General features: G+C 43.7%; 2 protein-coding genes and 2 non-coding genes across 8 annotated transcripts in view; 1 reads left to right on the top strand and 3 right to left on the bottom strand.

Moving 5' to 3' along the window:
• Positions 1 to 413: 413 nt before the first annotated feature.
• HSP90B1 (heat shock protein 90 beta family member 1) lies at positions 414 to 22,411 on the bottom strand. Its single transcript, XM_007527920.2, has 18 exons — positions 22,233 to 22,411; positions 21,340 to 21,445; positions 19,940 to 20,081; positions 19,216 to 19,332; positions 17,665 to 17,996; positions 12,948 to 13,059; positions 12,435 to 12,554; positions 11,056 to 11,172; positions 10,279 to 10,416; positions 10,121 to 10,198; positions 9,947 to 10,012; positions 9,053 to 9,322; positions 8,029 to 8,274; positions 7,087 to 7,223; positions 3,049 to 3,127; positions 2,803 to 2,958; positions 2,122 to 2,244; positions 414 to 711 (listed from the first exon to the last, which is right to left on the bottom strand). Exons 1-18 carry the CDS (start codon positions 22,279 to 22,281, stop codon positions 682 to 684), a joined length of 2,418 nt encoding a protein of 805 aa, XP_007527982.1. The 5' UTR covers positions 22,282 to 22,411; the 3' UTR covers positions 414 to 681.
• Positions 1,868 to 2,003, bottom strand: LOC132539678 (small nucleolar RNA SNORA5). Its single transcript, XR_009551007.1, has one exon. It is a non-coding gene; the product is annotated as a small nucleolar RNA SNORA5 (small nucleolar RNA).
• LOC132539692 (small nucleolar RNA SNORA38) lies at positions 5,666 to 5,796 on the bottom strand. The gene has a single exon (XR_009551020.1). It is a non-coding gene; the product is annotated as a small nucleolar RNA SNORA38 (small nucleolar RNA).
• Positions 22,412 to 22,657: 246 nt separating the features above from the next.
• LOC103117816 (putative tetratricopeptide repeat protein 41) overlaps positions 22,658 to 27,695 on the top strand; it is a 113,159-nt gene continuing 108,121 nt past the window's right edge. For all 5 annotated transcript variants that reach the window (XR_009550687.1, XM_060194298.1, XM_060194299.1 and 2 more), the window contains exon 1: positions 22,658 to 22,929. The gene's annotated coding sequence lies outside the window, so the exon portion shown is untranslated. The remainder of the gene's footprint in view (positions 22,930 to 27,695) is intronic.

Genomic DNA, 27,695 nt, shown 5'->3' with positions numbered 1-27,695 from the left:
TTATTATAAGGGAATAACAAAGCACATGTTAACAAACATGTTGGAGGGCTGGGAGGTAGCACGTTGAGTTGGGTGAACATAGTGTGAATAAATACTGGTGAAAGGATCCCAGTTCAAAATACCACCCTCGCCCCGTAGGGGTGTCATTTCACAGGTGGTGAAGCAGATCTGTAGGTGTCTTTCTCTCCTCCCCTGCCTTCTCCTTTTCTTAGCTTCGCTGTCCTATCCAACAACAATGACAACACAACAATGGGAAAATGATGGCCTCCAGTAGTAGTGGATTCATAGTACAGGCACCGAGCCCTAGTGATAACCCTGCAAGCAAAAACCAAACAAAAAACCCTAAGATACATTAGGAGCTAGATTTCCAGTAGAACATTATGAAATCCTGAAAATGCAGGGAAAACAAAAAGTATTTGGGATATTTTTTTAAATTTTTATACACATGACAAGATTTTACACCAAGAATAGTCAGTTAAATAGTACAAATTTACATTTATGAGGAATGTTAAAAAAAAACTCAACTAAAAAACCCACTTCTTCCTGTGACCCACAATCCCAATGTTTTACAGTGCAGGGGAGAAGGGGGTTGGGGGAAGCATCTAAAACAAGTCTCCCCCAAAAGAAATGACTTAAGCTTCACATTCCTTCTCCAAATAGGATCCAAATGGTGAGTATAATTTACAATTCATCTTTGTCTGCTGTAGATTTCTGTGAAAACAAAAAACAAAACATCAGAAGATTAGAAGCTATTCATTTCCCCCCTCCATACCTATACATTGCAATTATTTAAAATGTGTAGGTCGGTGTAACTTACTGGATATTATGCCATGTTCTCTTATATATCTACATAAGCCATGTATCTTCCACGTGTGTAACATATAATGCTTACATGTATATTATATAATAACCATATTTTTAGCATGTAGGTATGCATGCACACAAGTCACTAAACCCACCTTAAAAGGCTAGCAGAAGGGTCAAAAGTAGCTCACTGAGTAGAAAGTTTGCCTCGCCATGTACATAAGCCAGTTTCCAGGCCCTGCCCCATATGTGGAAGGGACAGGTACTGTGTACATCACCTGTGCTGGAGTGGTGCTTTTGATTCTCTTTTGGACTCATGTACATTTTATTCACTTGGTTTTAGATAGAGAAGGCAGAGTGAAAAGAGACCAGTCTTGAGTCTAGCCCCCAGTGTATTGCAGGAAGCTTTGGTGCTGTGGTCTCTTTCATTCTCTGCCTTCTCTATCTAAAACTAAGTGCATAAAATGTACATGCTGTCCACTTATACTGGGGGCTAGACTCAAGACTGAATCTCATACAAGCAGAATAAGGAGAAAAACAAAGAAACCTTATCTCATAGAAGATGTTTATATGGAAAGAGAACTGAAATGAGCCCAGGCTATTTCAATTATTTCAGCCGCAGGCTGAAACTCCATCTTGCTAACTTGCAAAATAATTCAGAGCCCAGGACTGTGTGGTGGTGCACCTGGCTGAGTGCATGTTATAATGCACAAGGACTCAGGTTCTAGCCCCCAGCCCTTACCTGCAGGGGGAAATCTTTGCAAGTGGTAAAGCAATGTTGTAGGTGTCTCTCTCTTTCCCTATCATCCCCTCCCCTCTTGATTTCTGGCTGTGGCTATACAATACATAAATTAATAAAAATAAATCATAAAAATGTACAAAGAGTAATTATCTAGAACCCAAACAAGGCTAATGGCCCTTTGAAAATGGGGGGTGGGGGTGGCTGACAGTCGACCACTACTATCTAGTTAGGGAGAGGCCAAGTGCCAGAGCATAAAATCCTGTTTGTAAAGTTCAAAGAATGGTTAGCTAAAAGAAAGGATGGAGAGTGATCACATACTTTAGGTGTCTGTAACCAAATTTATCCCTCAGCCCCAGGAGGGGGGGCTCAGGGCCCATGAGTCACAGTGTTCCTGTGGCAGCCTTTGGGGCCAGTGTCTGCCATGGGGGCGGCAGGCACTGAATTTGACGCAGCTGCGGAAAGTGATGTGCCCCATCCCACTTTTGGATTCAATGGCAGAGGGCTTCGGGCAGATGGCTAGCCTGACTTTGTCACAATGGAAAAGGTGAGTATCACTCTTGATCTGCTTGCCGTACCTTTGCTGTTTCCTGTTCCTCTTCATCTGTTCCTGCATCCATTTCTTCATTTTCATCCTGCTCGGTATCATCTGTTGTGTCCTCTGCTGTTTCTTCAGGCTCTTCCTCTGGCTCTTCCTCCACCTAACAGCAATATTGACAAGCCTATTAGTGGGTCCACTAATGAACTTCACTCCTGCTTACTCAGACTAGAGAGAAAATCCTCTAATCAGAGGTAACCCTGAAGCTAACAAAGGAAGAGGTTGAAGCGGGATTTCTAGTACAGTGCATGCACGAGACATTGGGGATTTAGTCAATAAATTACTTCACTAGAGTAGGAAATTAGACTTGTTGGAACTTATCACCTCATCATGTAAAGGCTCTAATTCTTTTTTTTTTTTTAATATTTATTTACTTATTCCCTTTTGTTGCCCTTGTAAGCTTTTATTATTGTAGTTATTACTGATGCCATCGTTGTTGGATAGGACAGAAAGAAATGGAGAGAGGAGGGGAAGACAGAGAGGGGGAGAGAAAGATAGACACTTGCAGACCTGCTTCACCGTCTGTGAAGTGATTCCCCTGCAGGTGCCGGGGGCTCGAACCAGGATCCTTACACCGGTCTTTGCGCTTTGCGCCACCTGCGCTTAATTTGCTGTGCTACTGCCCAACTTCCAAGGCTCTAATTCTTAGGGAGATACAGACCTTGGCATCAGGGTCGATGTTTAAACTGAGGCGAAGCATTCTCTCTATTCTATCTCCATAAGCTTTCGTGTCAGGTAACAGATAGCCTGACCGCAAAGTTGCTGTCTCAAATAGAACCACAGCAAGATCTGAAACGGTTTGGTCTTCTTCATCTTCCTGAAATGAAGAGAATTCACATCTGATGAATATTAAAAGGTAGAGTATCCAAATTAAAAGACACAGGAGTCTAGTGGCAGTTTTACTAACCTTAACTCGCCGGAGCATGTCTTTGATGAGCGGATGCCTGGGATTAATTTCAAATGTTTTCTTCTGGCTGGCATAGTAACTGTGAAAAGGCAAAAATTAATATATATATATATACACACACACACACACACAAAAAAAAAAAAAAAACTTGAGTCCATACATTTTCTTTCGTTTGGCCTCCAGGGTTACCACTGGGGCTCGGTAGCTGCACTAAGAACCCACCGCTCCTGGAGGCCATTTTCCCCACTTTGTTGCCCTTGTTGTTGTCATTGCTATTATTGGATAGGACAGAAAGAAATAGGGTGGTGCAAAGCGCAAGGACCGGTGTGTTCCAGCCCCTGGCCCCCCACCTACAGGGGAGTCGCTTCATAGGCGGTGAAGCAGGTCTGCAGGTGTCTTTCTCTCCCCGTCTTCCCCTCCTCTCTCCATTTCTCTCTGTCCTATCCAACAATATCAATAACAACAATAACTACAAATAAAACAAGGGCAACAAAAGGGAACAAATAAATATTAAAAGAAAAGAAATAGAGGAAGGGAAGACAGGGAGGAACCCAGATCTTTATAGCAGTCCTTGTGCTTAACTTGCTGCACTACTGCAGCCCCCCCCCCCTTTTTATTGGGATAGGACAGATAAATTGAGAGGGGAGAGGGGAGAGAGACAGAGTTATACCTGAAGACCTGCCTCATCGCTTGTGATGCAAACCCCCTGCAGGTGAGGAGACAGGGGCTCAAACCAAGATCCTTGCACCAGTCGTTAAGCTTCATACTCTGTACATTTAACCTGTTATGCCATGGCCCGGTCCCCCGAGTTCATGTTTTCCTTATTACTAACTTTTCTAATTACAGAGACTAAGTCCTGGAAAAATCAAGATGACTATATATTGCTGTATTTTCTCCTCTACAGACAGATTGTGTATGGCTAGGCTAGATGAAAGAGAAAAAGATCTGTGAAATAAAATAACTATTTCAGGGCCAGAATAATAAATTACAGCGTACCTGCTGTGCCACTAAATGCACTGTTATTACTATTATTATTTCTTTTAACCAGAGCACTGTTCAGCTCTGGCCTATAGTGGTGCAGAGGATTGAACCTGGGACTTTGAAGCCTCAGGCATGAGAGACTCCTTGCATAACCATTATGCTATCTACCCCCCACCCCCCAACCAAGTGCAGAGTATGGGCAGTGCTCTCATGGCACTGAGGAAGATCCATTGCTTTGGGGTCTTCCCCTGCCCATCTGAATGAAACACTTGGCTCAGGCTGGGTGGTAGGTAGTGCACCTGGTTGATCACACATTACAGTGTGCAAGGACCCAGATTCTAGCCCTTGGTTTCCTCCTGCAGGTGAAAAGCTTTGCAAGTGGTGAAGCAGTGCTGCAGGTGTCTCTATCTCCCCTTACTCTTTTGATTTCTGGCTCTCTAAGCCAATAAATGAGGATAAATAATAATAATAATAATAATAATAATAATAATAATAATAAAACACTTGGCCCAGAGTAGTGAAATAGCATGGCAATACCAAAATCAAAGCAAATTCATCTGAGCTTTGGCTCCAATGTTTCTCCAACACAACTTTATCATCTTAACATTCTATTGGTGACTACTCTCACTTTGACCTGTATCCCTGGTATGATACTGGTGTGACCCTGTCCACACAGGGCTACATGATCATGGCTTGACTTGTCATTTTGATTTGGCTGAGTACCATAAAGAGAGTATATAGAGTTAGTGTGTGTTAGGCCACTGGTGTGGTGACACAGAAAGTTACTGAATGATCCCTACACTATTACAAGGGGGATAAACACTAACAACAAATTATTCTCTACCAGAATTATATAGTCTAGTCAGGAGATAAGGTATAAAAGAAATACTGGGCCAGGAAAATATCCCACACTTGGGTAGTGTGCTACTTTGCTATATGCATGAAAGAAGTCTTGGTAATGGGGTCATTTTTACTCTCTCTCTCCCCCCATCTCTAACTGAAGATAGAGACAGAGAAAAGAAGAAAGGTGGGGAGAGGCAATAGCACACCTGATTGAATATACATTACTGTGTGTGAGGACCCAGGTTCAAGACCCTGGTCCCCCCTGCTGGACGGAAGCTTCACAAATATTGAAGCAGGGTTATAGGTATCTCTGTCTTTTCCCTATTTATCTACCCTCCTCAGTTTCTTTCCCTACCCATAATTAAAGAGAGAGAAAGGGAGAAAGAAAGGTAGGGGAGATAGCATAATGGTTATGAGAAAAAGATTTATTCCTGAGGCTCCAAGCACCCAGGTTCAACCCCCTGTACCACCGTCAGTCAGAGCTGAGTAGTGCTCTGGTGCTCTGGTTAGGGGGAAAAAAAAAAAAAAGATGTGGTTAAAGCACTGGGCACTGGCTCTTTAGCATGGAAGTCCTAAGTCTGGGCCTTGGCATTGCATGTGAAAGTAATAAATAAAAAAGAAATCCATGTGTCAACAACTACACTATAAACCATTAACCACAATCCCACCCCCACCATGATTTTTAAAAGGAAAGGAAAATAAATCAACATGACCTTTGAAGCCAGACAGCCCAGCCCCCAAGTTCTGGTCCTGCTGCTTATTAACTGTACAATCCTGAAAACATGGTTTTTCCCTTTGTGGGAAGGTTGATCTTGGGCCTGCAGAGAATAAGCTAGCCCGAGACTTCTCCAAGTCCACATTTCTTTACCTCCAGTTCTTACGTGTCTGAAGACTGAGAGCCTCAGACACGCCTTTGTAGGAGGGCAGTTTTTGTTTTTAAAGGTGCTAGGTTGGGGAGGGATAGGTTACAGTAACTAGGTAGCAAGAATGATACTCTAGTGAAAAAGGAACAAAACAGGTAAGTCAATTTCCAGGTTACTGGAAGGATATTTTTCTTCAAAGAGACCCACCACACTTCAAGTGCTCTTGAGTTAAAATACTTGTTAACTTCTGAGTCTTTCATCCTTTCTGTGGGGTGAACCGTTCGGGTATCTTTATAATGTGATATACTGGGGGGAGGGGGTTAGATGAGTGGCATTTAAGAGGGTCCCTATAAGCACTAAAAATCATAAAGCCCAGATCTTATTTTTGTCTAATAGGACAGAAAAACAGAGAGGAGGAAGGATAGAGAAGGAGAGAGAAGGTCGGGTAGGTAGCATAATGGGTATGCAATGAGACTATCATGTTTTAGGCTTCAAAGTCCCAAGTTCAATCCTCCACACCACCATAAGCCAATGCTCTGGGGGAAAAGAAAAAAAAAAGAAAGGGGGGGGAGAAAGAGATACCAACAGACCTGCTTCACTGCTGGTGAAGCTCCCCATTACACTCTACCTGCAAGGGGCTTGTGCTAGCTTCCATGGTAACATGTGCACTCAATCTTATCTTTTCTCTTTTTACTGGAGCACCGCTTAGTTCTGACTTATGGTGATGTGGGTGATTGAACCTGGGGCCTTGGAGCTCCAGACATGAGAACTCATTTACAAAACCATTATGCTATCTCTCCTAAATCCCCCATCTTTTATCAGTCTAAGGTAGAAAAAATATTTCTGTTCACTTGTCTAATGACTTCAGCATCACTTTTTTAACCACAGCACTGCTCAGCTCTGGATTATGGGACTTTGGTGCCTCAGGCATGGGAGTCTCTGCATAACCTTTATGCTATTATCTATGCCTGGTCAGTATCACTTTTATAGCCTCTATTTACACACACACACACACACACACACACACACACACACACACTGGATTATGGTGGTGTGGGAGATTGAACCTGGGACTTTGGTGCCTCAGGCATGAGTCTCTCTTTGTATAACCTTTATGCTATCCATCCCCGCTTAGCATCACTTTTATCGCCTCTATTTAAACATACACATACACACACCCCCAAGAGAAACAGAGCATCACTGGCACATGTAATGCCAAGGGCATCAAACCCTGGACTCCATGTTTGAGAGCCCAATATTATCATCTCCCTGTCCACATTGCTGCAGTTATCTTAAAGGAAGGTCTGGTTAGAGCTAACATTTTGGCTGAGACTTCCTAGAGGATGCTTACTTTGTAGAGATGTCCTTGCCTGTTTGGTATGCTTGAGCTTTCATGATTCTCTCCATGTTGCCAGACCACCCATACTGACTAGCCACAAGGGCACACGGAGACTCGGTCAAACGCTGGGACACCACAGCCTTTTCAATCTGAGGACAAGAAACCAAACAAATACATAGGTATCACAGTAACTTATGTCACTCTGAATATTTCAACTCTTAAGAAGCACATAGGTGGAGTTGGGCGGTAGTGCAGTGGGCTAAGCGCACCTGGTGCAAAGCGCAAGCACCTGAAGGAGGATTCCTGTTCCCACCTGCTGGGGAGTCACTTCACAGGCAGTGAGGCAGGTCTGCAGGTGTCTTATCTTTCTCTCCCTATGTTTTTCCTTTTCCTCCCCCCTTAAGTTTCTCTGTCCTATTAAATAAATTAGGGGGAAAAAAAGACCACTAGTAGTAGTGGATTAGTAGCGCTGGCACCGAGCCCTAGTGATAGATTTGGTGGCAAGAAAACAAAACATACAGGATATGTCATCACAGTACTTAGTTGTATCTACTTCCTGTCACTTAAAACAAATTAAATTCAATAGGGGGCTGGGCGATGGCGCACCTGGTTGAGCGCACTTGTTACAATGCTCAAGGATCCAGGTTCGAGCCCCTGGTCCCCAACTGCAGGGGAAAGATTTTCAAGTGGTAAAGCAGGGCTGCAGGTGTCTCTGTCTCTTTCCCTTCTCTACCACCCCCTTCCCTCTCGATTTCTGGCTGTCTCTATCCAATAAATAAATAAAATTTTAAAAAATTAAATTCAACATAAGAAATTTTGTTCCTTACAAAATGGCCACAGAAGTATCCAGTTTGTCAAAATTTAGACTGTTGACAAAGTTAATTTTCTAAAAAATAATAATAATAATTGCAAATCCTGAAATTTTCACACTCTAAAATCTGCAGAATAGAATACCTTGTCCTTGAGGGCTTTATCTTTCATCCAGTTGAGCAGAGGTTCAAATTCTTTTTCAGTTGCTTCTCGACTCTCCTTTGTCTTTTCACTTTCATCAAACTTCACTCCCTCCTTGGCTACATTCTGGAATCTCTTCCCATCAAACTCAGGGAGCGCCTGAATGCAGTACTCGTCCACAGGCTCTGTGAGGTAAATCACTTCATATCCCTTTTTTAGAAGTCGCTCAACAAAAGGAGAAGACTCAGCCTATGAAATTCAGGAAAATGACAAGCGTTTCAACTTTGGTATATGTATATTTTCAGTCTAGCTATATTTTCATAAAGTAAAAAAAAATGACGTTTTACAGAGAATTAAGAGGTGCAGAGATTACAAATGACTTGTTTCTCCATTTTCCTCCTTTCTTTTCTTTTAAATTTTATTGGGTAGGACTAAGAGAAATTGAGAAGGGAGGGGAAGACATAGAGACAGAGACACCTGCAGGTTTGCTTGTGAAACAACCCCACTGTAGGTGGGGAGCTCAAACCGCAGACCCTTAAGCTTCATATTATGTGCCCCTAACCCGGTGTGCCACTGCCCGGACCCCAAATGACTTCCCTATCAGTGTCTGATGAAGCCTCATACCTATGCCAATTACCATGACTGACTTTCCCCTTTTCAATTATGAATTGGTTATAAATTCACACTTACACAGGAAGATGGCTGGCACCTAGAGTTCCATCTTACCTCTTTTCCATATCTTTTAAACATTTTAATATTTATTTTCCCTTTTGTTGCCCTTGTTTTTTATTGTTGTAGCTATTACTGATATCGTCATTGTTAGAAAGGACAAAGAAATGGAGAGAAGAAAGGAAGACAGAGATGGGGGAGAGAAAGACAGACACCTGCAGACCTGCTTCACCACCTGTGAAGTGACTCCCCTGCAGGTGGGGAGCCAGAGGCTGGAACCGGCATCCTTACACCAGTCCTTGTGCTTTGTGCCATGTGCGCTTAACCCACTGCGCTACCACCCGAATCCTGTTCTTACCTCTTTTCTGCTGGCCCCAGCCATGAAGTAGATTTTGTCTTGTTTCTCTTTCATTCTTTCCACATACTGGTCTAGACTAGTAATGTCAGTGGCATGATGAGAAGACTGGAACCTAAGAAGTTTAGCAAGACGTGTTCGATTTGAGTGGTCTTCAATCACACCAAGCTTGATGTTGGTGCCAAATTCTTTCCAAAATGTATCATTGTACTTCTCGTCAGCAATCTTCTTGATCATGTCTAGAGTTTTACGGACAAGCTTCTTTCTGATCACCTAAGCAAAATCCAATAATTGATTGAGAAACCTTTCACAATTCTGAAAACCAGCAGTGTGGTGGTGAAAGACTGCTCTCATATGCACATATGCATATTCTGTAATTAATATACACTAGACCAGCTGGTGTGGCTATCTATGGTTGTTCACTACAAAACTTTTTTTTAATGATTTTTTTTTTTGCCTCCAGGGTTATTGCTGCAGCTCGGTGCCTGCACCATGAGTCCACTGCTCCTAGAGGCCATTTTTCCCATTTTGTTGCCCTTGGATACGACAGAGAGAAATCAACAGAGGAGGGAAAGACAGAGAGGAGAGAAAGATAGACATCTGCAGACCTGCTTGTGAAACGAGCAGGTGGGGAGCCAGGAGCTTGTACCAGAATCTTTATGTGGGTCCTTGCACTTCGCACTATGTGCGCTTAACCTGCTGTGCTACCACCCGGCCCCAAATGTTTTATTATAAAATGTCAGTGTGTGTGTGTGTGTGTGTGTGTGTGTGGAATCAGCTGCTATGAACTTGATAATTCCAGCATGAGATTGAGTTCTACTCTCAAAATTTGGGGAACAATGAAAGAGCATATAGCCAATCTCTTCTGAACCCCGAAGAGGTTTCAGAGACACCCACCTTAAGCAGTTTATGCTGCTGCAGAGTCTCTCGGGAAACATTCAAGGGGAGGTCGTCAGAGTCCACCTGCAGATGGAAAAGGCAGTTCAGTGAACAACAAACTGGGGAAATGAGCCAAATAAACAAACAACAACAAATCCACTTCCCGAATGCTCCCCATCTTCAGATACTTACAACACCCTTGACAAAATTGAGGTACTTGGGCATCATATCGTGGAAATCATCTGTGATGAATACTCTGCGCACATAGAGCTAAACAGAGACCAGAATCAGTAAAACCTTCTGCAAATCAGTCACCTTTTAAACCCAGTTTCCATGACTTAAAAGCCCACCTTAATGTAATCACTCTTCTTAGATCCATATTCATCAAACAGGCCACGTGGAGCAGACGTGGGTACAAACAAGATGGACTTGAAGGTGACTTCTCCTTCAGCAGTAAAGTGGATATAAGCCATTGGGTCATCACTTTCCTACAGAAAGTGTAATTTTGGTTATTCAAGAGTCCCAAGAACAAAGTAGTAAAAAGGCTAAGTGATGATTTGGCACATGATGAATTTAGAATTTGACAAATTATTCCCTACACAAAATGAAAACCAAAATGGGGCTGAGGACACAAGGAAAGAGTTTATGATTCTAATCAGTAGTCTTGGTTGTTCTGAAGATGACTACTGGTCAGGCTACTCTGACAGAACAAGATAGAAAAAACCCACCATCCTATCTAATAATATCTCCAGCATTACATGTGCCAGAGACATTTCCTATGTGCAGATAAAATATAAATCAGTTTGATCAAATTTGATCCATTAAATCAATTTTGAGCCAACGACTGAGAGCGATGTTGACATCACACATAAGGATGTTACGTTTTCTAGGACCTGATATTTTCAGTGATCAAAAATTACTATACTCTGTAAATGGAAATAAGCACTACTGAGAACAGAATGCTATAAACAATGTGCTCAGCAGGTGTACCACTGCCTGGGCCCATCAGTAAAAATTTTAAATGGTCAATATATAATACAAAGGATTAGACAGGAATCTGTCTTGAAACAGAGAAAACATTTCTTATTTATTCACATTTTACTGTCATGTTATTCTAAAATATTTACCTTAGAAAATGATTTGTAGAAAGCTTTGTATTCATCTTCTTCTACTTCTTTTGATGGCCTCTGCCAGATTGGTTTGATATCATTCATAAGTTCCCAATCCCAGACAGTTTTTTCAACCTGAAATAAAAACAACTCATTACTCACATGTATTTACAGCTGCATTAGCTAGTGGTTTATTTATATTCACTTCACATTAAGATAAGAGTACACAGAGAGAGAGAGAGAGAAAGAGAGAGAGAGAAAGAGGAGTCAGGGCACCATTCCAGTATATGAAGCACCAAGTCTCAAACCCAAAGCCTTGGGTTCTCATAACAGTCCTTGTTCTACCAGTTGAGCTATCTTCCTGGCTAAGGTAACCATATCTCTGACACTTCACAAGAGTATGATAGCTTGAGGAGATAATGTGGGGGGTGGGGGGGGTTTGCATACAGGACCTGCATATGAAAGGTTCCAGGTTTGACCCCGGCAGCACTAGAAGCTAAGAGCAATTGGCTACAATAAGCGGTTAAGAAAACAATTACTTTATTTTTAACTTCTTAAATACATGTATGTTTCTATTACATAATTTAATGGAATCTAGCATCTTACAACAAATATTCCTCAAAATCCACCACCATTAATAATACCCTCTCTGCTACCTGAATGGGGGAGAAGGCTAATTTTTTTTAAAAAACAGATTCTTTTTTAAAAAATTTTTTAAAAAGATTTTATTTATTGATGAGAAAGATAAGAGGAGAGAAAGAACCAGACATCACTCTGATACATGTGCTGCCAGGGCTTGAACTCAGGACCTCAGGCTTGAGAGTCAAGTGCTTTATTTACTGCGCCACCTCCCGGACCACGGGAAGGCTAATTTTGTAGCTAATAAAGAGACGGAGGAAAAATTTCCAAGATTTTAACACTAACAACATTTAAGTCACTGCTTGGTCTAAAGCAAAATATGTGTCTGTAAACTCTTCATGCAAATGGTCTATACTTGCTCCTTAACATTTTCTAAAGGAAGAAAATTCCATCCTTGCCTTTAAAAGTTGAGCCTCATGGCCAGGGAGGAGACATATCAGATAAGGTTAAGTTGTTGGACTCTCAAGCATGAGTTCTCAAGTTTGATCCCTGGCAACAGATCTAACAGCAGAGCGATGCTGTTCTCTCTCCACTATTTCATTCAAGTTTACATAGCCTACTTTTCTTTTACACATACCCTACTGGGGTGTAGCTACTCCAAGCTGACTTTCAGTTAGAGACAGGAAGATACCACAGCACCGAAGCTTCCTTCAGTGTGGTGGGGGCTGGGCTCACGGCAAAGCAGGGACACTACCCAACCGAGCTATTCTGCCAGCTTCCTAAACAGCACTTAAAGATGGGAGGTGAACCAGACTTACTTTCTTAGTTTTGGGTTTCTTTTCTTCTTCCTCCTCTTCTACTGCTGCTTCATCATCAGGTTCTTCCTTCTCCTCCTTAGCTGCTTCTTCTTCGTCCATGGGCTCCTCAACAGTTTCAGTCTGTTGAAGGAGAAAGTAGAATTATGATTCAACCAAGCTGCTTAATAACTGATGCCATTTAATAGAAAATGATCCCAGCTTAAGAAAATACATTAATGGGAGTCGGGCGGTAGCGCAGCGGGTTAAGCGCACGTGGCGCAAAGCGTAAGGACCAGCGTAAAGATCCTGGTTTGAGCCCCCGGCTCCCCACCTGCAGGGGAGTCTCTTCACAGGCGGTGAAGCAGGTCTGCAGGTGTCTGTCTTTCTCTCCCCCCTGTCTTCCCCTTCTCCCTCCATTTCTCTCTGTCCTATCCAACAACGACAACAATAAAACAACAAGGGCAACAAAAGGGAATAAATAAATAAAATAAAAATTAAAAAAAAAAAGAAAATACATTAACAACATGGGCTCACCTTGCTGCTCCACACATAAATAGGGAAGTTTATGAACTGAGAATATTTCTTGACTAGGTTTTTAATGGTATCCAACTCAAGGTAGTCAGAGGCTTCTTCTTTTAATACCAGGCTGCAAAGAAAGTAAGAGAGACATCTATGAAGTTTTAGTTACCAACTGATTGTGTACCTTCTTGACAGTGCCAAAAGCTAGTTATTCTATGTAACTCGATGACTGTCCCATTAAAAAGACCCCACCACCAGGAAGGATAAGGAAATCAAATATATCATAGTATACATGGGTACAGTGAGGAGTGAGCCTCCTCATCCCCTTGTGTAGAACATCCTTAATTTCAAGAAGAAAATGAACTGATTCCTGTTACCTGAATCAGCTGGTATTTTTCATTTGAAGAATGAAATCTTAATATGAGATGGCACTGAAATATTCTGGAGAACTTGGCTGTGTATGCACTGACAGTTAAGTCTAGAAATTATATATATAGCTATATTTCCTTAAGAAAAAAGAAAAATGAGGGGGCCTGGATAGTGGCACAACTGGTTGAGCGGCACATTACAATGTGCAAAGACCCTGGTTTGATCCCCCAGTCCCTACCTACAGGGGGAAAACATTATGAGCGGTAAAGCAGTGCTGCAGGTATCTCTCTCGATTTCTGGCGGTCTCTATCCAATAAACAAAGTTAAAAAAAAAAAAAAAGGCTGGGGAGTCAGACGGTAGCGCATCGGGTTAAGCACACATGGTGTAAAGCACAAGGACTGGTGTAAGGGTCCCGGTTCGAGGCCCCGGCTCCCTACCCGCTGGGGCGTCACTTCACAAGTGGTGAAGCAGATCTGCAGGTGTCTAACTTTCTCTCTCCCTCTCTGTCTTCCCCTCCTCTCTCCATTTCTGTCCTGTCCAACAACGACGACAATAATCACTACAACAATAAAACAAGAGCAACAAAAAGGAATATTTTTTTAAAAGGCTGAATACTCATTGTATGTTTATGTTCAGTAGCCATGGTCTAATGCACTCAAGGCCACTTTTCTACTCAGAACGACAAAAACTAAAGCACCACTCATGTGGTGTCGGGGCTTGAACCTGGAGCCCATAACAGCAATATACAGGTGTCCTACTCCTGTGAGCTCTCAGGCCTGAAAAATCAGTCTTCAATCACTATGCACCCAGAGCAAAGTGTGTGCTTTGTAGGGTAAGCCAAATCCTGGCCTCCCTTTTGTTTTTTTAAAGTGACACTGGGGAGTAAACCAAGCGTTACTTGCTTTAGGAGACACCACTGTGCAGCTTTCTGGTCCAGTTTTTTAAAATTCTGTATCTAGAATGATGGAGAATGCCTCACCTCAACACCCACCGAGATCCCCTTGGCACTGCCTACGGTGCTCCATTTAGTGCCAAGAATCGAACCAGGGGCCTCAAACATGGTGAGGCATGCACTCTACTCACTGAGTCACCTCCTAGCCCTAGGAGTGACTATTCAAATCAAGTTCACAGGCCTGTCTTCTAGATACACTGGTAGATTCCAAGTGCTCAAGAGCCACATGTGGTCAGCGGGGCAGAGACAGAACACTGCCACCTCAAGTCATGCCATGTTTCCTCTCCTTCCTTGCTGTGCCTGCTACAACTCCTTTCCCACTCACCAAGAACCAGAAGTCATAGTCTTTCCTCAGACACAGTAGAGCACTCCATCTTGACAATGTGTTCCCCATTCATTATGGAGAATGAGACCAAGGCTCGCTCTTCTCCAACTCAAAAAAAAAACAAAAAACCTTAAAAGCCAAGTTTTATAGCACCTGCTGACAGGTGCATTACACAATTGAGCACGGTGACAATCTCTGGGCTTGAAGTGAACACCTTAAGTTAGGAGTTAGGAGGCAAGTCGAAGCCTATTAATTAGATGTCTCAGAAGGACTTGCATCACTAGCATACATGGTACTGGCGATCTAGCTTGGGATGTCACATCTGGAAGTCCTGAGGCCACCCCCTAAGCCACCTTCCTGGCTGCTTTAAGATATTTCAAAGGCAGTTATTAGCAGCCCCAGAAGGTGGTAACAGTGGTAGAGTTCTAGACCTACAAGCATGAAGGCCCTAGTTCAATCCTCAGCACAACAAATGCCAGAGTGCTGCTCTGGCTGCTTTCTCTCAACCTCCCTATCTCTTGTGAAATAGATTTAATAAATATGGGTGTGTGGGTGGATTTTTAAGAAACAAGGAAGGAAAAAGCAAATTCTATAGAAAAAATAAGAGAACTAAGGGAACTGGGAGCAACGTTAATTAAAAAGAAAAGCTCTGAGCCCACTGGGTATAACAAGAATCACTGGTGACATATTTCAAGAATCACTGGTGACATATTTCAACGGGAAAGGAAATCAAGTCTGACGGGTTGAGGTGCGAACAAAAGTAAAGTAGCGGCAGAAACTGTGTATACTTTAAGAAACTCTGGGCTGGGCATGGTGTACCCTGTTGAGGGCACACATTCATGTGGCCAAGGACCCATGTTCAAACCCCTGGTCCCCCCACCTGCAGGGGAGAAGCTTTCATGAGTAGTGAAGCAATGTTGCAGATGTCTCTTCTCAATTTTCTATCTTACCCTTCCCACTCAATTTCTGTCTCTAACCAAAAGAAAAAGTGGGAATACACGTCTGACAGTACAGGGGGGCTCATTCTGCCTGCCTCCCCTTGCTCCCAAAGTGACTCAACTTGTCTATACTTTCATGCCAGAGCCTTTGCATTTCCAAGTACAATCCCTAAAACCACCATAAACCACAGCTGAGCAGTGTTCTGGTCTCACGATCTCAAATTTAACCCTCATACTTTCTTAAAAGGGCCAACCAGCGGCTGTGGTGTAGACAGAGTAGGTAGGAGATGGCTTCTGTCTTATTGATAAAGTGTAAGATTAAAGTCACAGATACAAGGCAGGATGGTGATTTCATTACTTTTCTTGCCTTTTCTAGTTTCCCTTTGTCCAAGTTTCTAAGTTTTCAGTTCCTCAAATAGTATGGGTCTTGTTCTCTTAACAAGTTAGTAGGCATCCCAAAGAGTACCTGCTAACAGTAGGGTAGGAAAACAAAGACAAAACAAAACAAACAAAAAAGCCCGCCCCCACAAAGCAGAACCTGTCAATTTCCTTTCCTGATAACCACCAGTGTTACAGGGCTGTCCTGCTCACCTCACCCTTCTTCGGACAAGTTCCTGCTAGTGTTGGGCTCTGGACTGGACTAGTGCTTGTGCACGCTCTGACATGAACTCTCGTGGAACATCATTTTCTCTTGCTGTCTAGGTAAGAGCTAGCATTTACCTTTAATACCTGACAGAGAGAACACTGGGGCAGAAGTGTCAGCAGTGTCTACTAATAAGCACAAAAGAGGCTGTTGTTAATTACAAAGGGGACTGGGATCAGCCAGTGAGTACAAGCACTGTCAAAGATGAAAATGACAGTGCCTTCTGAGGAGAATTTCAAACCCCACAATGAAAATGTAAAACAAAATTACAGGGGGAAAAAATGAAGCCCTAAGTTTATTTTCACTTAGTAGTGAACAAGTCAACTGACCCTTGAGATGGAATCTTATTATTTTACTTTTACCAGACAGAGTACTGCTCGGCTCTGACGTAGGACAGTAGCACTGGAAACTTCTGTGCCCCAGGCATAAAAGGCTTTTTGCATAACCACTATGTCTACACATCCAGCCACGAATTGGAATTTCCGTAACTCTGAGATGGTTCAAAAGGGGGGAGGAGGATGCAAAAATGTGGCCCAGTCTACTTCTCAGTGCTAAAAGCACCCAGAGATACTATACCAACTATTGCTGGCTTAAAGCAAGTATTAACCCAATAAGCCAAATGAGACATTTTCTTCCACATAACTTTCTTTCATTCTTTTAAAAATTTTATCTACTTATTTATTTTTATCAGAGCACCATTCAGTTCTGGTTTATCACATGCAAAGAACTAGAACTGGGATCTAAGAGCCTCCGGCATAAGTCTTTTACATGAGCATTACACTCTCTCCCCCGGCCCCTTTCACAAACTTTCTTCCTGTCCTTATCCTGTACCTGTCTCTCCACCCACGTCAGTAAGCATCTTCAATGATCATTCTTACTCAGTCCACAATCCTCTGCTTTACTTTCTTAAAACCTCTAAAATTCCGGGAGTCGGGCTGTAGCGCAGCGGGTTAAGCGCAGGTGGCGCAAAGCGCAAGGACTGGCATAAGCATCCTGGTTCGAACCCCGGCTCCCCACCTGCAGGGGAGTCACTTCACAGGCGGGGAAGCAGGTCTGCAGGTGTCTATCTTTCTCTCCTCCTCTCTGTCCTATCCAACAACAACAATAATAATAACTACAACAATAAAACAACAAGGGCAACAAAAGGTAATAAATATTTAAAAACAAAAAACCTCTAAAACTCCATCAGAAGAGCTCCTTTAATCCTGTGGATGAGATATGCCTCCATGCCCTTATCAAGGATGCCCCAAAGACTGACACTACTTTCCTAGGTCTTGCTCAGCCAAGAATACTTGGGCCAGGCCACCACACTAAGGCCTCTTACCTGCTCTTCTTCCATAAAGAGCTAGCCCCTCCTGGTTAGAACATTTCATAACTCTTGTGTCTGGTGGTCTGTAGTGCTGATAGCAATTCAATTTCCCATGTTATTGGGAAAGAAACTGTGGCCAAGACCAAGGCCTCTTGATCTGGCTACTAATTCATACTAAGAGTCAGTAATACTCACGTGATTGTCGTCCCCCGGCCTAGTGTGTTTCCTCTGGGGTCGGCAATTACAGAAAACTCGTTGGAGTCAGACTCCCAGATGTGCTGGGTATCATTGTTGTGTTTCGATGTGACAATAACTTTGTCAGCTACAAGGAAGGCAGAATAGAAACCAACACCAAACTGGCCAATGAGTTCAGAAGTTGACTGGCCATCTTCTTGGGCCTCGGTCATTTTGTTTAAAAACTCGCTTGTCCCAGACTTGGCTATAGTGCCAAGGTTTTTAACCAGTTCTTCCCGGGTCATTCCTACACCGGTGTCTGTGACGTGGAGCAGGTTCTTCTCTTTGTCACACTAAATCAGGACAAGAACAAGATAGTTAAATTTACTCAGTACTCATGGTAAGTACTGATAAGTCAATACTGGGCCATAAACTGAGGAACCACTAGCTTTGGTCTATGAATTCCAATACAATACTAAATAAATATCTTCCTCCATCTATTGGGTTGTTGGGAAAAATATCGTATGCATTTTCCTATGCAAAAGTGCACCATGACTTTTCCAGCAATTCACTTTGTGGCCATTTCTGAAAAAGCCACTTCAAACATCAACTTTGTAAAAAATATTTTTATTTATTATTGGATAGAGACAGAGTGAAATTGAGAGGGGAGGGGAAACAAAGAGGGAGAGACAGAGAAACACCCACAGACCTGCTTAATCACTCGCAGAGCTTTCCTCCTGCAGGTGGGGACCCAAACCTAGGTCATTGCGCATTCCAACATGAGCGCCACCACCCAGCCCTTCAGGCTCTTTCTTTACAGAGACAAATTCCAGGTTGAGAGTATTTGAGGAAGCCTCAATTTAAAGAGGGCAGAAATATTGCATTGTATTTTGAAGAAAAAAATCCAAGAATATTTAGATTTGGCAGCAAGTGGAGGGATTCAGAACTGCAGTGACTTCTGCATTTGCAATCGGTGGTTACTGATAATCTGCACTGTTCATGGTTCTTTGTCTTCCATAAAAATAGCAGTCTGTCTACCCAGTATTGGGCAAGACCATGTGACTAGCTCTAGCCAGTAAGAGATGCAAGCAGGAACTTACTTCTAAGCTAGACCCTTAATGTGAGACCCTCCCAAGTTCTCCAGGCATCAAGGAAACCAACTTTACCCCAGATGGAGACTGCTCAGTCAGCCTCTGTCCTGCAGTGAGGAAGATGCAAGGCAAAGACCACAGAATGCCCGATACTTTTTCTATCACAACTGGCAATTTTTTTTTTTGTAAATGACCAGAGGATAAATACTTCAGTTTTGTAGGCCATATGGTCTCTGTCTCACTACTCACCTCTGTCTGCCATGAGATACATGACAGTAAAGGCAGCCAGAGCTCACACAGAATGAACATGTCTGGGTTCTAGTAAAACTTTATTTGTGAGAATAGGCAGCTGATTGAGATGTGGTCCTATTTCTTACCCTTGATGGAAATGAAATCCCCGATGCTTGGGAGTTGTTATTGCAGCAAAATGTAACTTATCTAGATGAATAGATTTCTAACTTGAAGAATTCTTTAAGTTTACCTTAATTTTGACAGTCAGTTCTTCATTTCCAGAAAGAGCATTTTCATCAGTCAGTGATATGAGCCTTATTTTATCTAAAGCATCTGAAGCATTTGAAATCAGTTCTCTCAGGAAAATCTAAACAGAAGGCAGAATACACACCCAGATTTGCTTCAAGATACATAAGACATTAGATTCAAAGTTATCAGCATGAGAGGTGATGCAGAGCAGAAAGCATCACATGTGCCAGAGTGAAGCTCTGCTCTGGTTCTATTTCGTTTCTCTCTCCTTAAAAGAGAAGTAAACCCTTAAAAAAAAAAAAATCAAGTAAGACTTCCATCCTAAACCAGAATTGAGCAGTGCTGTGGCAAAATGATAATCATAATCAAATAAATTTAAAGTCAAACTCAATTTCTTCTCTGTACTCTGACAAAAGCACACTACAGAAGATGGCTTCTTATATCATACAGGTAGGTACAGCTCTTTACACAAAGGGCCGAGTAACTGTAACATATGCAGTCCTGAAGTGGTAAAAGTAGTTACACACTCTATTCACTTACCAGTGCTATTATCAAGTAATACATAGCTTGTGAGATTGCTCTTAAGACTCACAACTATTTATGAACATACACGGAGATGAGACTAACAACACCCCTCTACCCCAAAACACACAAAAGGTAACAGATATCTAGTGGTTATTCTTATACATAGAGACAAGTTAATATCCCAGCCACACGTTGCTTACCTCTTTATTTTTATACAAAGAATTGATGATAAGTTTCATCATTCTGTTAACTTCGGCTTGGAAGGCAAACTTCTCTGATTTCTCTCTAAGTTCTCTGATTTGGGAGGCATTTAATCCATCCAACTGAATAGCTTCTTCCTCTCTAAGGAAATAAGTCAAATAGTTGCACTGCTTAGTTCTCTTGTGTGATTACTACACAAAGGTGGGAAGGAAAAATAGAGATCTACATAAAATGACTCAACTACCAACTCATTACTGCTTTGCCACACTGGTAGGTTACCTTTAGCATCTAACTGGAAATGCTTGGTCCTTAAAAATCATCAGAAAAACAAGCTCCCTTCAGTCATACCCATGATGCACCACACATGGGACCATCACTTTATCTGGGAAGCTCTGGTCTCTAGGGCCTAGAGAACTGTCAAAAAGTTCTATAAGGGGCTAGAGGGAGAGTTATGCAAAAAGATTTTTGTGCATGAAGCAAAGGTCCCAGGTTAAATCTCCTGCAACAGTACAAGCCAAGAGCTGTGCAGCACTCTGGTAAAATAAGTCCAAATAAAATCCCAAGAGACCAAACTTGAAAGTACTGTCAACTGACATTAAAAATCTAATTGGGAAGGGTTCGGTGGTGGTGTACCTGGTTGAGCGCACATGTTACAGTGAGCAAGGACCCAATTCAAATCCCTGGTCCCCAGCTGCAGGGGGAAAGCTTCACCAGTGGTGAAGCAGTGCTGCAGGTGTCTCTCCATCTCTCTCCCTGTCTGTCATCCCCTTCCCTCTCAATTTCTGGCTGTGTCTATCCAATAAATAAATAAAGATTAAAAAATCTAATGGGGGGAGGGTGTAAGAGCATGTGGCGCAAAGTGCAAGAACCAGCCTAAGGATCCCAGTTTGAGCCCCAGCTCCCCACCTGCAGTGAAGTCACCTCACAAGCGGTGAAGCAGGCCTGCAGGTGTCTATTTTTCTCTCCCCCTCTGCCTTCCCCTCCTCTCTTCATTTCTCTCTGTCCTAGCCAACAATGACAACATTAATAACAACAATAACTACAACAATAAAACAAGGGAAACAAAAGGAAATAAATAAATTTAAAAAATCTAACTGCACTCACTGAGTACAAAACCTACTGAAGGCTTTTTTTTTTAATGGTCTTTGGAAGGTTATGGTACTAGAATCTGCCGTAGGATTTAACAAAATAGTTCTCCAAAGGGATTCATGCAACTCGAACCAGTCACTAAGGAAAAGCCAGAAGGTATTTGTTATTGCACACTCCGATTCTCTAAACGTTTCAGAGATCCCTAAGCTCCAGTTGGATCTTGGAAGGGGGAAAAAAATAATCATACAAGAAAGGCTACTGTATCCCAACGTCCACAGGGGGGTCTGTCTCGTCTCTGATGAACACGAACCTCTGCACTACTTCATCATCCGTCCTGGACCCTTCTCTGCTTTTGCCCAGATCCTCTTCCACTGTGCCTTCCACGTCCACTTCATCACCGTCAGCTCGGACGGACCCTGAGGCAGAGTCAACAGCACAACAACAAAAAGTCATTCGTGGATAAAAGCCTACGGCTTCCTGGCCCCAGGGCACGCAAGGGTCCGAGGTTGGAACATGCAGCGGGTAAACAGGGAGCCGGGGCTGGGAACACTGGACCCGCTGGCTCCATCCGGTGCCCCACTGCAAACCCCGCCAGACTGCAATGGGGGGGGAGCCCGGGAGCTCCTGCGCCCTTCACACGTGTTGCGCGCCAGGCCGCCGGGAAGACGGTGCCGGAAAGCACCCGGGACTCGTGCAAAGCCGGGCCAAGTAAGGTGGCGAGGTGGGGGGGCTGGGGGCTGGGGGCTGAAACTGGGCCCCGGGCAGGGAGGGGGAAGAGCCCCGGAAGGGGGTTTCCGAGGTTCGGGAAGTGCAGCCGGGCGCCGGCCAGGGGGCGCCTCCCGGACTCTCTGGGCGGGGGGTGGGGGGGGGGCAAAGGTCGCGGCCAGAGACGCGAGTCCCCCGGGAGGCCCCGCCCCAGGCGGCTGAGCTCCCCCCCAGCTCCTCAGGGGATTTAAATGACCGTTGTCTTCAGCCCCCGAAACCCGGGAGCCCTCTTTCGAGGAAAGACGTTAAGATTCTTCGCCCTCCCCACTCCCCCGCCGCCTCCACCATGGCCGCCCCTGACTGGCTCAGCGCGGGGTCTGTTGGCCCCCCACCCCCACCCCAGGCTCAACGCTCCCCCAACCCGCCAGAAGCTTCGAGAAGAGGCCGCGTCTGGGAAAGGGGGTGGGGGTGGGGCTCCTCGCCTCCAGGATCACTCACCGAAGGTCAGCAGGACGCAGCAGAGGCCCAGCACCCACAGGGCCCTCATGGCGCGCGGCTGATGAGTCTCTAGTCCCTTTTAAACCTAGGAGCCACCTCCGCCCCACCGCCCCTGAGCTCAGATGCTCACACCTCGAGCCGCACGATCCGCCCACTACCCCTCAAGCCGGTCCAGCCGCTTTTCATCCCCCACTGCTCGCGGGCGGGGGACGGGAAACACAAATCCACCAATCGCGCCGCACCACGCACACCCTTCACCCAATAGAAACACGCGGGGGGGACCGCCATGCACCAATCGGAGCTGTCCAGGTGCGGTGCTCGATGCCCGAAGCGTGGCTCCTCCCGATTGGTCACCCTTAACCTCTTTTGTCCAATCAAACGGCTCCGCGGGACCCTTTCTCGAGAAACCGCCCCTTTGCCTGAGAAGCTTAGGCCTCCGAGGGAAGCGGTCCAGTGAACGTCATTACGGAGCACATCCCTACTTTGGGCCGGGTCACCACCGAGCCACTTCCGGTTCCGAGAGCTCGTTTATTCGGTGACTAGGGGAAACGGTAGCCACGGCAACGCGTTCTTGCCCCCTTCCCAGTGTGCCTGTCGGGTCACATTGCAAATGATTCTATCGCGACTTTTCGACAATCGGCTATGTGGCAAGACCAGCTGAGAAAAAGGGAAAAATTCCCCTCAGCGTACAGAACGGGTGAGAACTACGCTTCCCATCATGCAACGCACCGGGTGGGGGGGCCGGAAAGACGCCATTGTATTGCATGCTGGGAGTCGTAGTCTTTAGTCACGGAGCCAGCTGCATAGTTTGGCCGCGTGCTTTTGCTGTAGCCTCGCGCGTTTCAGTGTTTACTTTTCCCTCTAGTAGGGCTGGTACTTTCCCCCGAACTGGCCAGTTTCCACGACACTGAGAAGGAAGCCTGGAAGACTGCCCTGCTTTGGGGGCCCGGGGGTGGGGTGGTGGTTGGAATCTGAACCTGAGACTCCAAACTCGAGTTGGAACCCGGCTTCTCGTGCGTCACTGGTGCCCCGAAACCTTCACTGTCACGACCCATTGCGCGGCCGGAATCTCGAGGCCTCTGCTATTCGGTTTTCAGAAAAAGACGGCGGGGACGTGAGGAGGCGTCCATTCATCTACTCTCCTTTTGATGAACGTGCCTTCCACCCCTTTCTCACGTCCAAAGGCGGCCCTCGAGTCTTTTGCTGTAAGTCAGGTGGAAATAAGGGTGCAAAGTCAGGTCTGATCCAGGAAACAAACAAACAGCAACAACAAAAAAAAACCCAAAACAACAATAAAACTTTTAGCTAAGGGGTGCAAGAGGATGCACCTGCAGATGTTTGAAAGCAAAACCCATGGGGCAGCACCTGAGAGGGTGAGTGCAGCCTAGTCACTTGCTAGAAAACAGCCGGTGTCTTTCGGAAGCCTCTCTCACATTAGATTCAGCTCTAAAAAGTCTATTTTCGATTTCTCCTTAAATGAATGTTTACATACCCTCACCCCGGCGCTCCCCCATCCTGGACAAAAACACTCCCCTTGCTGCTTCCTTCTCTGAGAGTTTGGTTCGAGATGGCCACACAGAGTTCCTGAAGGCAAACTTTTTCAGTGACAGTAGATGACAATCTTTTTATTACTTCCCCTATTTCGGATTGCCGAGCTTAATTCTGTGGTTGCCCATTGTACATTGTGGTGGTGCCTTATTTACATCTGCCCAAATTATCTACCTTTATTGCAAGCAAAGGGCAGCTCACAAAAGTTTTTAGTGTGATGTGCAAATATACATCTAAATACACACACACACACACACCCCACATATATGATGGTTTATTCTCTTTTCATACTTAAAAAAAATTTTATTCCCTTTTGTTGCCCTTGTTTTTATTGTTGTAGTTATTATTGTTGTTGTTATTGCTGTCCTTGTTGGATAGGACAGAAAGAAATGGAAAGAGGAGGGGAAGACAGAGGGGGCGAGAGAAAGACACCTGTAGACCTGCTTCACCGCCTGTGAAGCGACTCCCCTGCAGGTGGGGAGCCTGGGGCTCGAACCAGGATCCTTATGCTGGTCCTTGCACTTTGTACTTAACCCACTGCGCTACCGCCCCACTGCCAAGATGGTTTATCCTTATTAGATGAAAGCGTACTCGTGTATGGATTGCATTCAAACCCCCCAGATTCTGATATGTTTTAACTCTGGTGTATTTGTTTGTTTTTAGAAATGGGTGAGGAGTTCCTTCGCTTGCTGTATTTCATAGCTCAGCCTCTTCCCTCTTGCTCTAGCAAGTAAGCGGCTAGTTGTGAAACTGCAGATTCCATCTTTGTGGGTCAGTTGCTGGGGAGTTGGTGCTGCACCTGCAGGGAACTGAGAATGAGATGGGCCCACCAAAATAGGTCCATGGCTTGTGGGTAGGTGTCTCTGCAGATGAAGGTGGGAATATATATGAAGCAGGCAGAACACCAACCAGTCACTGGGCTGAAGATGCCTGGCTGACTGTTGTCTACAGCAGCTCTACCCCTTTAAGACAAATTGCCTGACTGTGCGCCCCTTGAGAGGAGTGGGCTGCTTATTCAGTTCCCAGCCTTGCAGATTTTTCTCTGGGGGTCTCCACCACCTGGTCCTTAGCCACGCAAATCCTATGCTTTACAAACACTGAGTGTCTCCCCACACAAACCTTTTTTTTTAAATTTATTTTCCCTTTTGTTGCCCTTGTTGTTTTAGTTATTGCTGTTGTTGTTGGATAGGACAGAAAGAAATAGAGGAGAGGAGACAGAGGGGAGAGAAAGACACCTACAGACCTGCTTCACCACCTGTGAGGTGACACCCCTGCAGGTGGGGAGCCAGGGGCTGGAACTTCGATCCTTATGCCCGTCCTTGCGCTTCATGCCACATGTGTTTAACCCGCTGTGCTACCGCCTGACTCCCCCACACAAACCTTTTTAAAGCACTTTAGTCATGGGGGCAGTGGTGGTGGTAGAATTTGAATATCAAAATTTCTTCTTCTTTTTTGAATTTGGAAATTGCTAAGCCTTAAAATATTGAGAGAAATTCCTGAAAACCATCAGGGGGACTTTTGACCAGCTAGTCACTCTTCTCATAACTTGCAGTTATAAAGTGTACTGTTTAGTTTATATTTTATGATTGGCAAAGGATACAGTGAGCCCTCAACAAATGTTTGCTATTTTCATTGCTGTTATCAATGCTTCTAGTCCCTCCCCGGCAAATGTTTGGCTTCATCCACCCCCCCACCTCACCCCCTCAAAAAAAGCAGCCTCCATAGTATCCTTCATTTACCACTGCACTTTACATTTTACCTCCATTCACTACAATACTTCAGTGACTTTACCCTTGAAAGCTGCAATCTGGACTTTTTTCCCTTTTTTTTTTTTTTTTTAAGTTTCTTATGCTTAACATGTCAATCAGTGGGAATGTAAACTGAGACAACGTTCCCAAGGGCAATCTGTCATTATCTTTCAAAAGCCTCTTCAAACAAATTTTCTATTTGTACCAGGCGTTAGAATTTCTAGGTTTTATAACACTTGTACACAAGATTGTACCGCAGCAATACTTTCTAAGTGGTTTAAGAGAACTGAAGGTCTAACAGTGATAAACTGGATAATTATGGCATAGTCATGACATGAAATAGTATATACTCATTAAAATGTATCTAATAAAAATATTCACATGGGAAATTTTTTGACCATATATTGCCAAGTGAAAAAGTTACCAAATAATATTCTTCTGAGATTCCAATTTTAATTTTTTTGTACTATTTTTTATTAGGGAATTAATGTTTTACATTCAATAGTAAGTACAATAGTTTGTACATGCATAACATCCCCCAGTTTCCCATATAACAATACAACCCCCACTAGGTCCTCTGAATCCTTCTTGGACCTGTACTCTCCCCACCCACCCACCCCAGAGTCTTTTACTTTGATGAGATATGCCAATTCTATTTCAGGTTCTACTTCTGTTTTCTTTTCTGATCTTGTTTTTCTGCCTGAGAGTGAGATCATCCTATATTCATCCTTCTGTTTCTGACTTATTTCACTCAACATGATTTTTTCAAGGTCCATCCAAGATCAGCTGAAAATGGTGAAGTCACCATTTTTAACAGCTGAGTAGTATTCCATTGTGTATATATACCACAACTTGCTCAGGCATTCATCTGTTGTTGGACACCTGGGTTACTTCCAGGTTTTGGCTATTACAAATTGTGCTGCTAAGAACATATGTGTACACAGATCTTTTTGGATGGATATATTGGGTTCTTTAGTCCAATTTTAATTTCTTTGTATCTATTTATATATGTATGTACTAGGCATATACTCAAAGGACAATGGAAGCACCAACTCAGAGAGTTATATGCACCCATCTGATGTTGATAGCTGCTTTATTCACAATAACCAAAGTATGGAAACAACCTAAATGCCCAAGCACACATGACTGGATAAGAAATTTACAGGATATATACACAATGGAACACTATCCTGCAATCAAAAAAGATGAGATTCAACAACAAGGGCAATAAAAGGGAATAAATAAAAATTAAAAAATAATTTAAAAAAAAGATGAGATTGTATCATCTGGAACAAAAAGGATGGGACTAAAGGTGATTATGTTAAGTAAAATAAGAGGTAAAAGACAACTACTAGATGGTTTCACTCATACGTGGAGTAAATGTGACTGAAGGAGAGAGATACTGGTCTTGGAGGTGGTTCAGTGGATAAAGCATTGGACTCTCAAAGTCTGAGGTGCTGAGTTCAATCCCCAGCAGCACATGTACCAGAGTGATGTTTGGTTCCTTCTCTCTCTCTCTCCTATCTTTCTTATTAATAAATAAAAAAAAATAAAATATTTTTTTAAAAAAGAAAGTGTTTAAAGAGAGAGGAGGAGAAGAAAGGAAAGAAGGAAGAAAGAAAACCAGACTTTCCTATAAAATGTGAGTACTAAGACAATGGGGTAGGGGGAGGCTGGGGACTTGAACCTGGGTCCTTGAGCACTGTAGTATGTACACTCTACTGGGTGTGTCACAACCTGCTCTTTGAAAGGATGTGCTTTCTATTAAATTTATTTATTATTATTTTTTTTTCTCCAGGGTTGTAGTTGGGGCTCAGTCCCAGCACTACGAACCCATTGCTCCTGGAGGCTATTTTTCCCAGTTTGTTTATCTTGTTGTGTCCCTTGTTGTGGTTATTATTGTTATAGCTGTTGTTGTTAGATAGGACAGAGAGAAATCAAGAGAGGATGGGAAGACAGGAGGAAAGACACTTGCAGACCTGCTTCACTGCTTGTGAAGCGACTCCCCTGCAGGTGGGGAACTGGGGGATCGAACCGGGATCCTTATGACAGTCCTTGCCCTTTGCGCCATGTGTGTTTAACCTGCAGCGCTATAGCCCAGCCTGTTATTATTATTAATTATTATTATTATTATTTGCCTCCAGGGTTATCGCTGGGGCTCGGTGTC

This window comes from Erinaceus europaeus, chromosome 7, assembly GCF_950295315.1.
Source record: "Erinaceus europaeus chromosome 7, mEriEur2.1, whole genome shotgun sequence".
NCBI lineage: Eukaryota > Metazoa > Chordata > Mammalia > Eulipotyphla > Erinaceidae > Erinaceus > Erinaceus europaeus.
The sequence above is the reverse complement of the archived record's forward strand: the minus strand, read 5'-3'. Positions and strand labels throughout refer to the sequence as shown.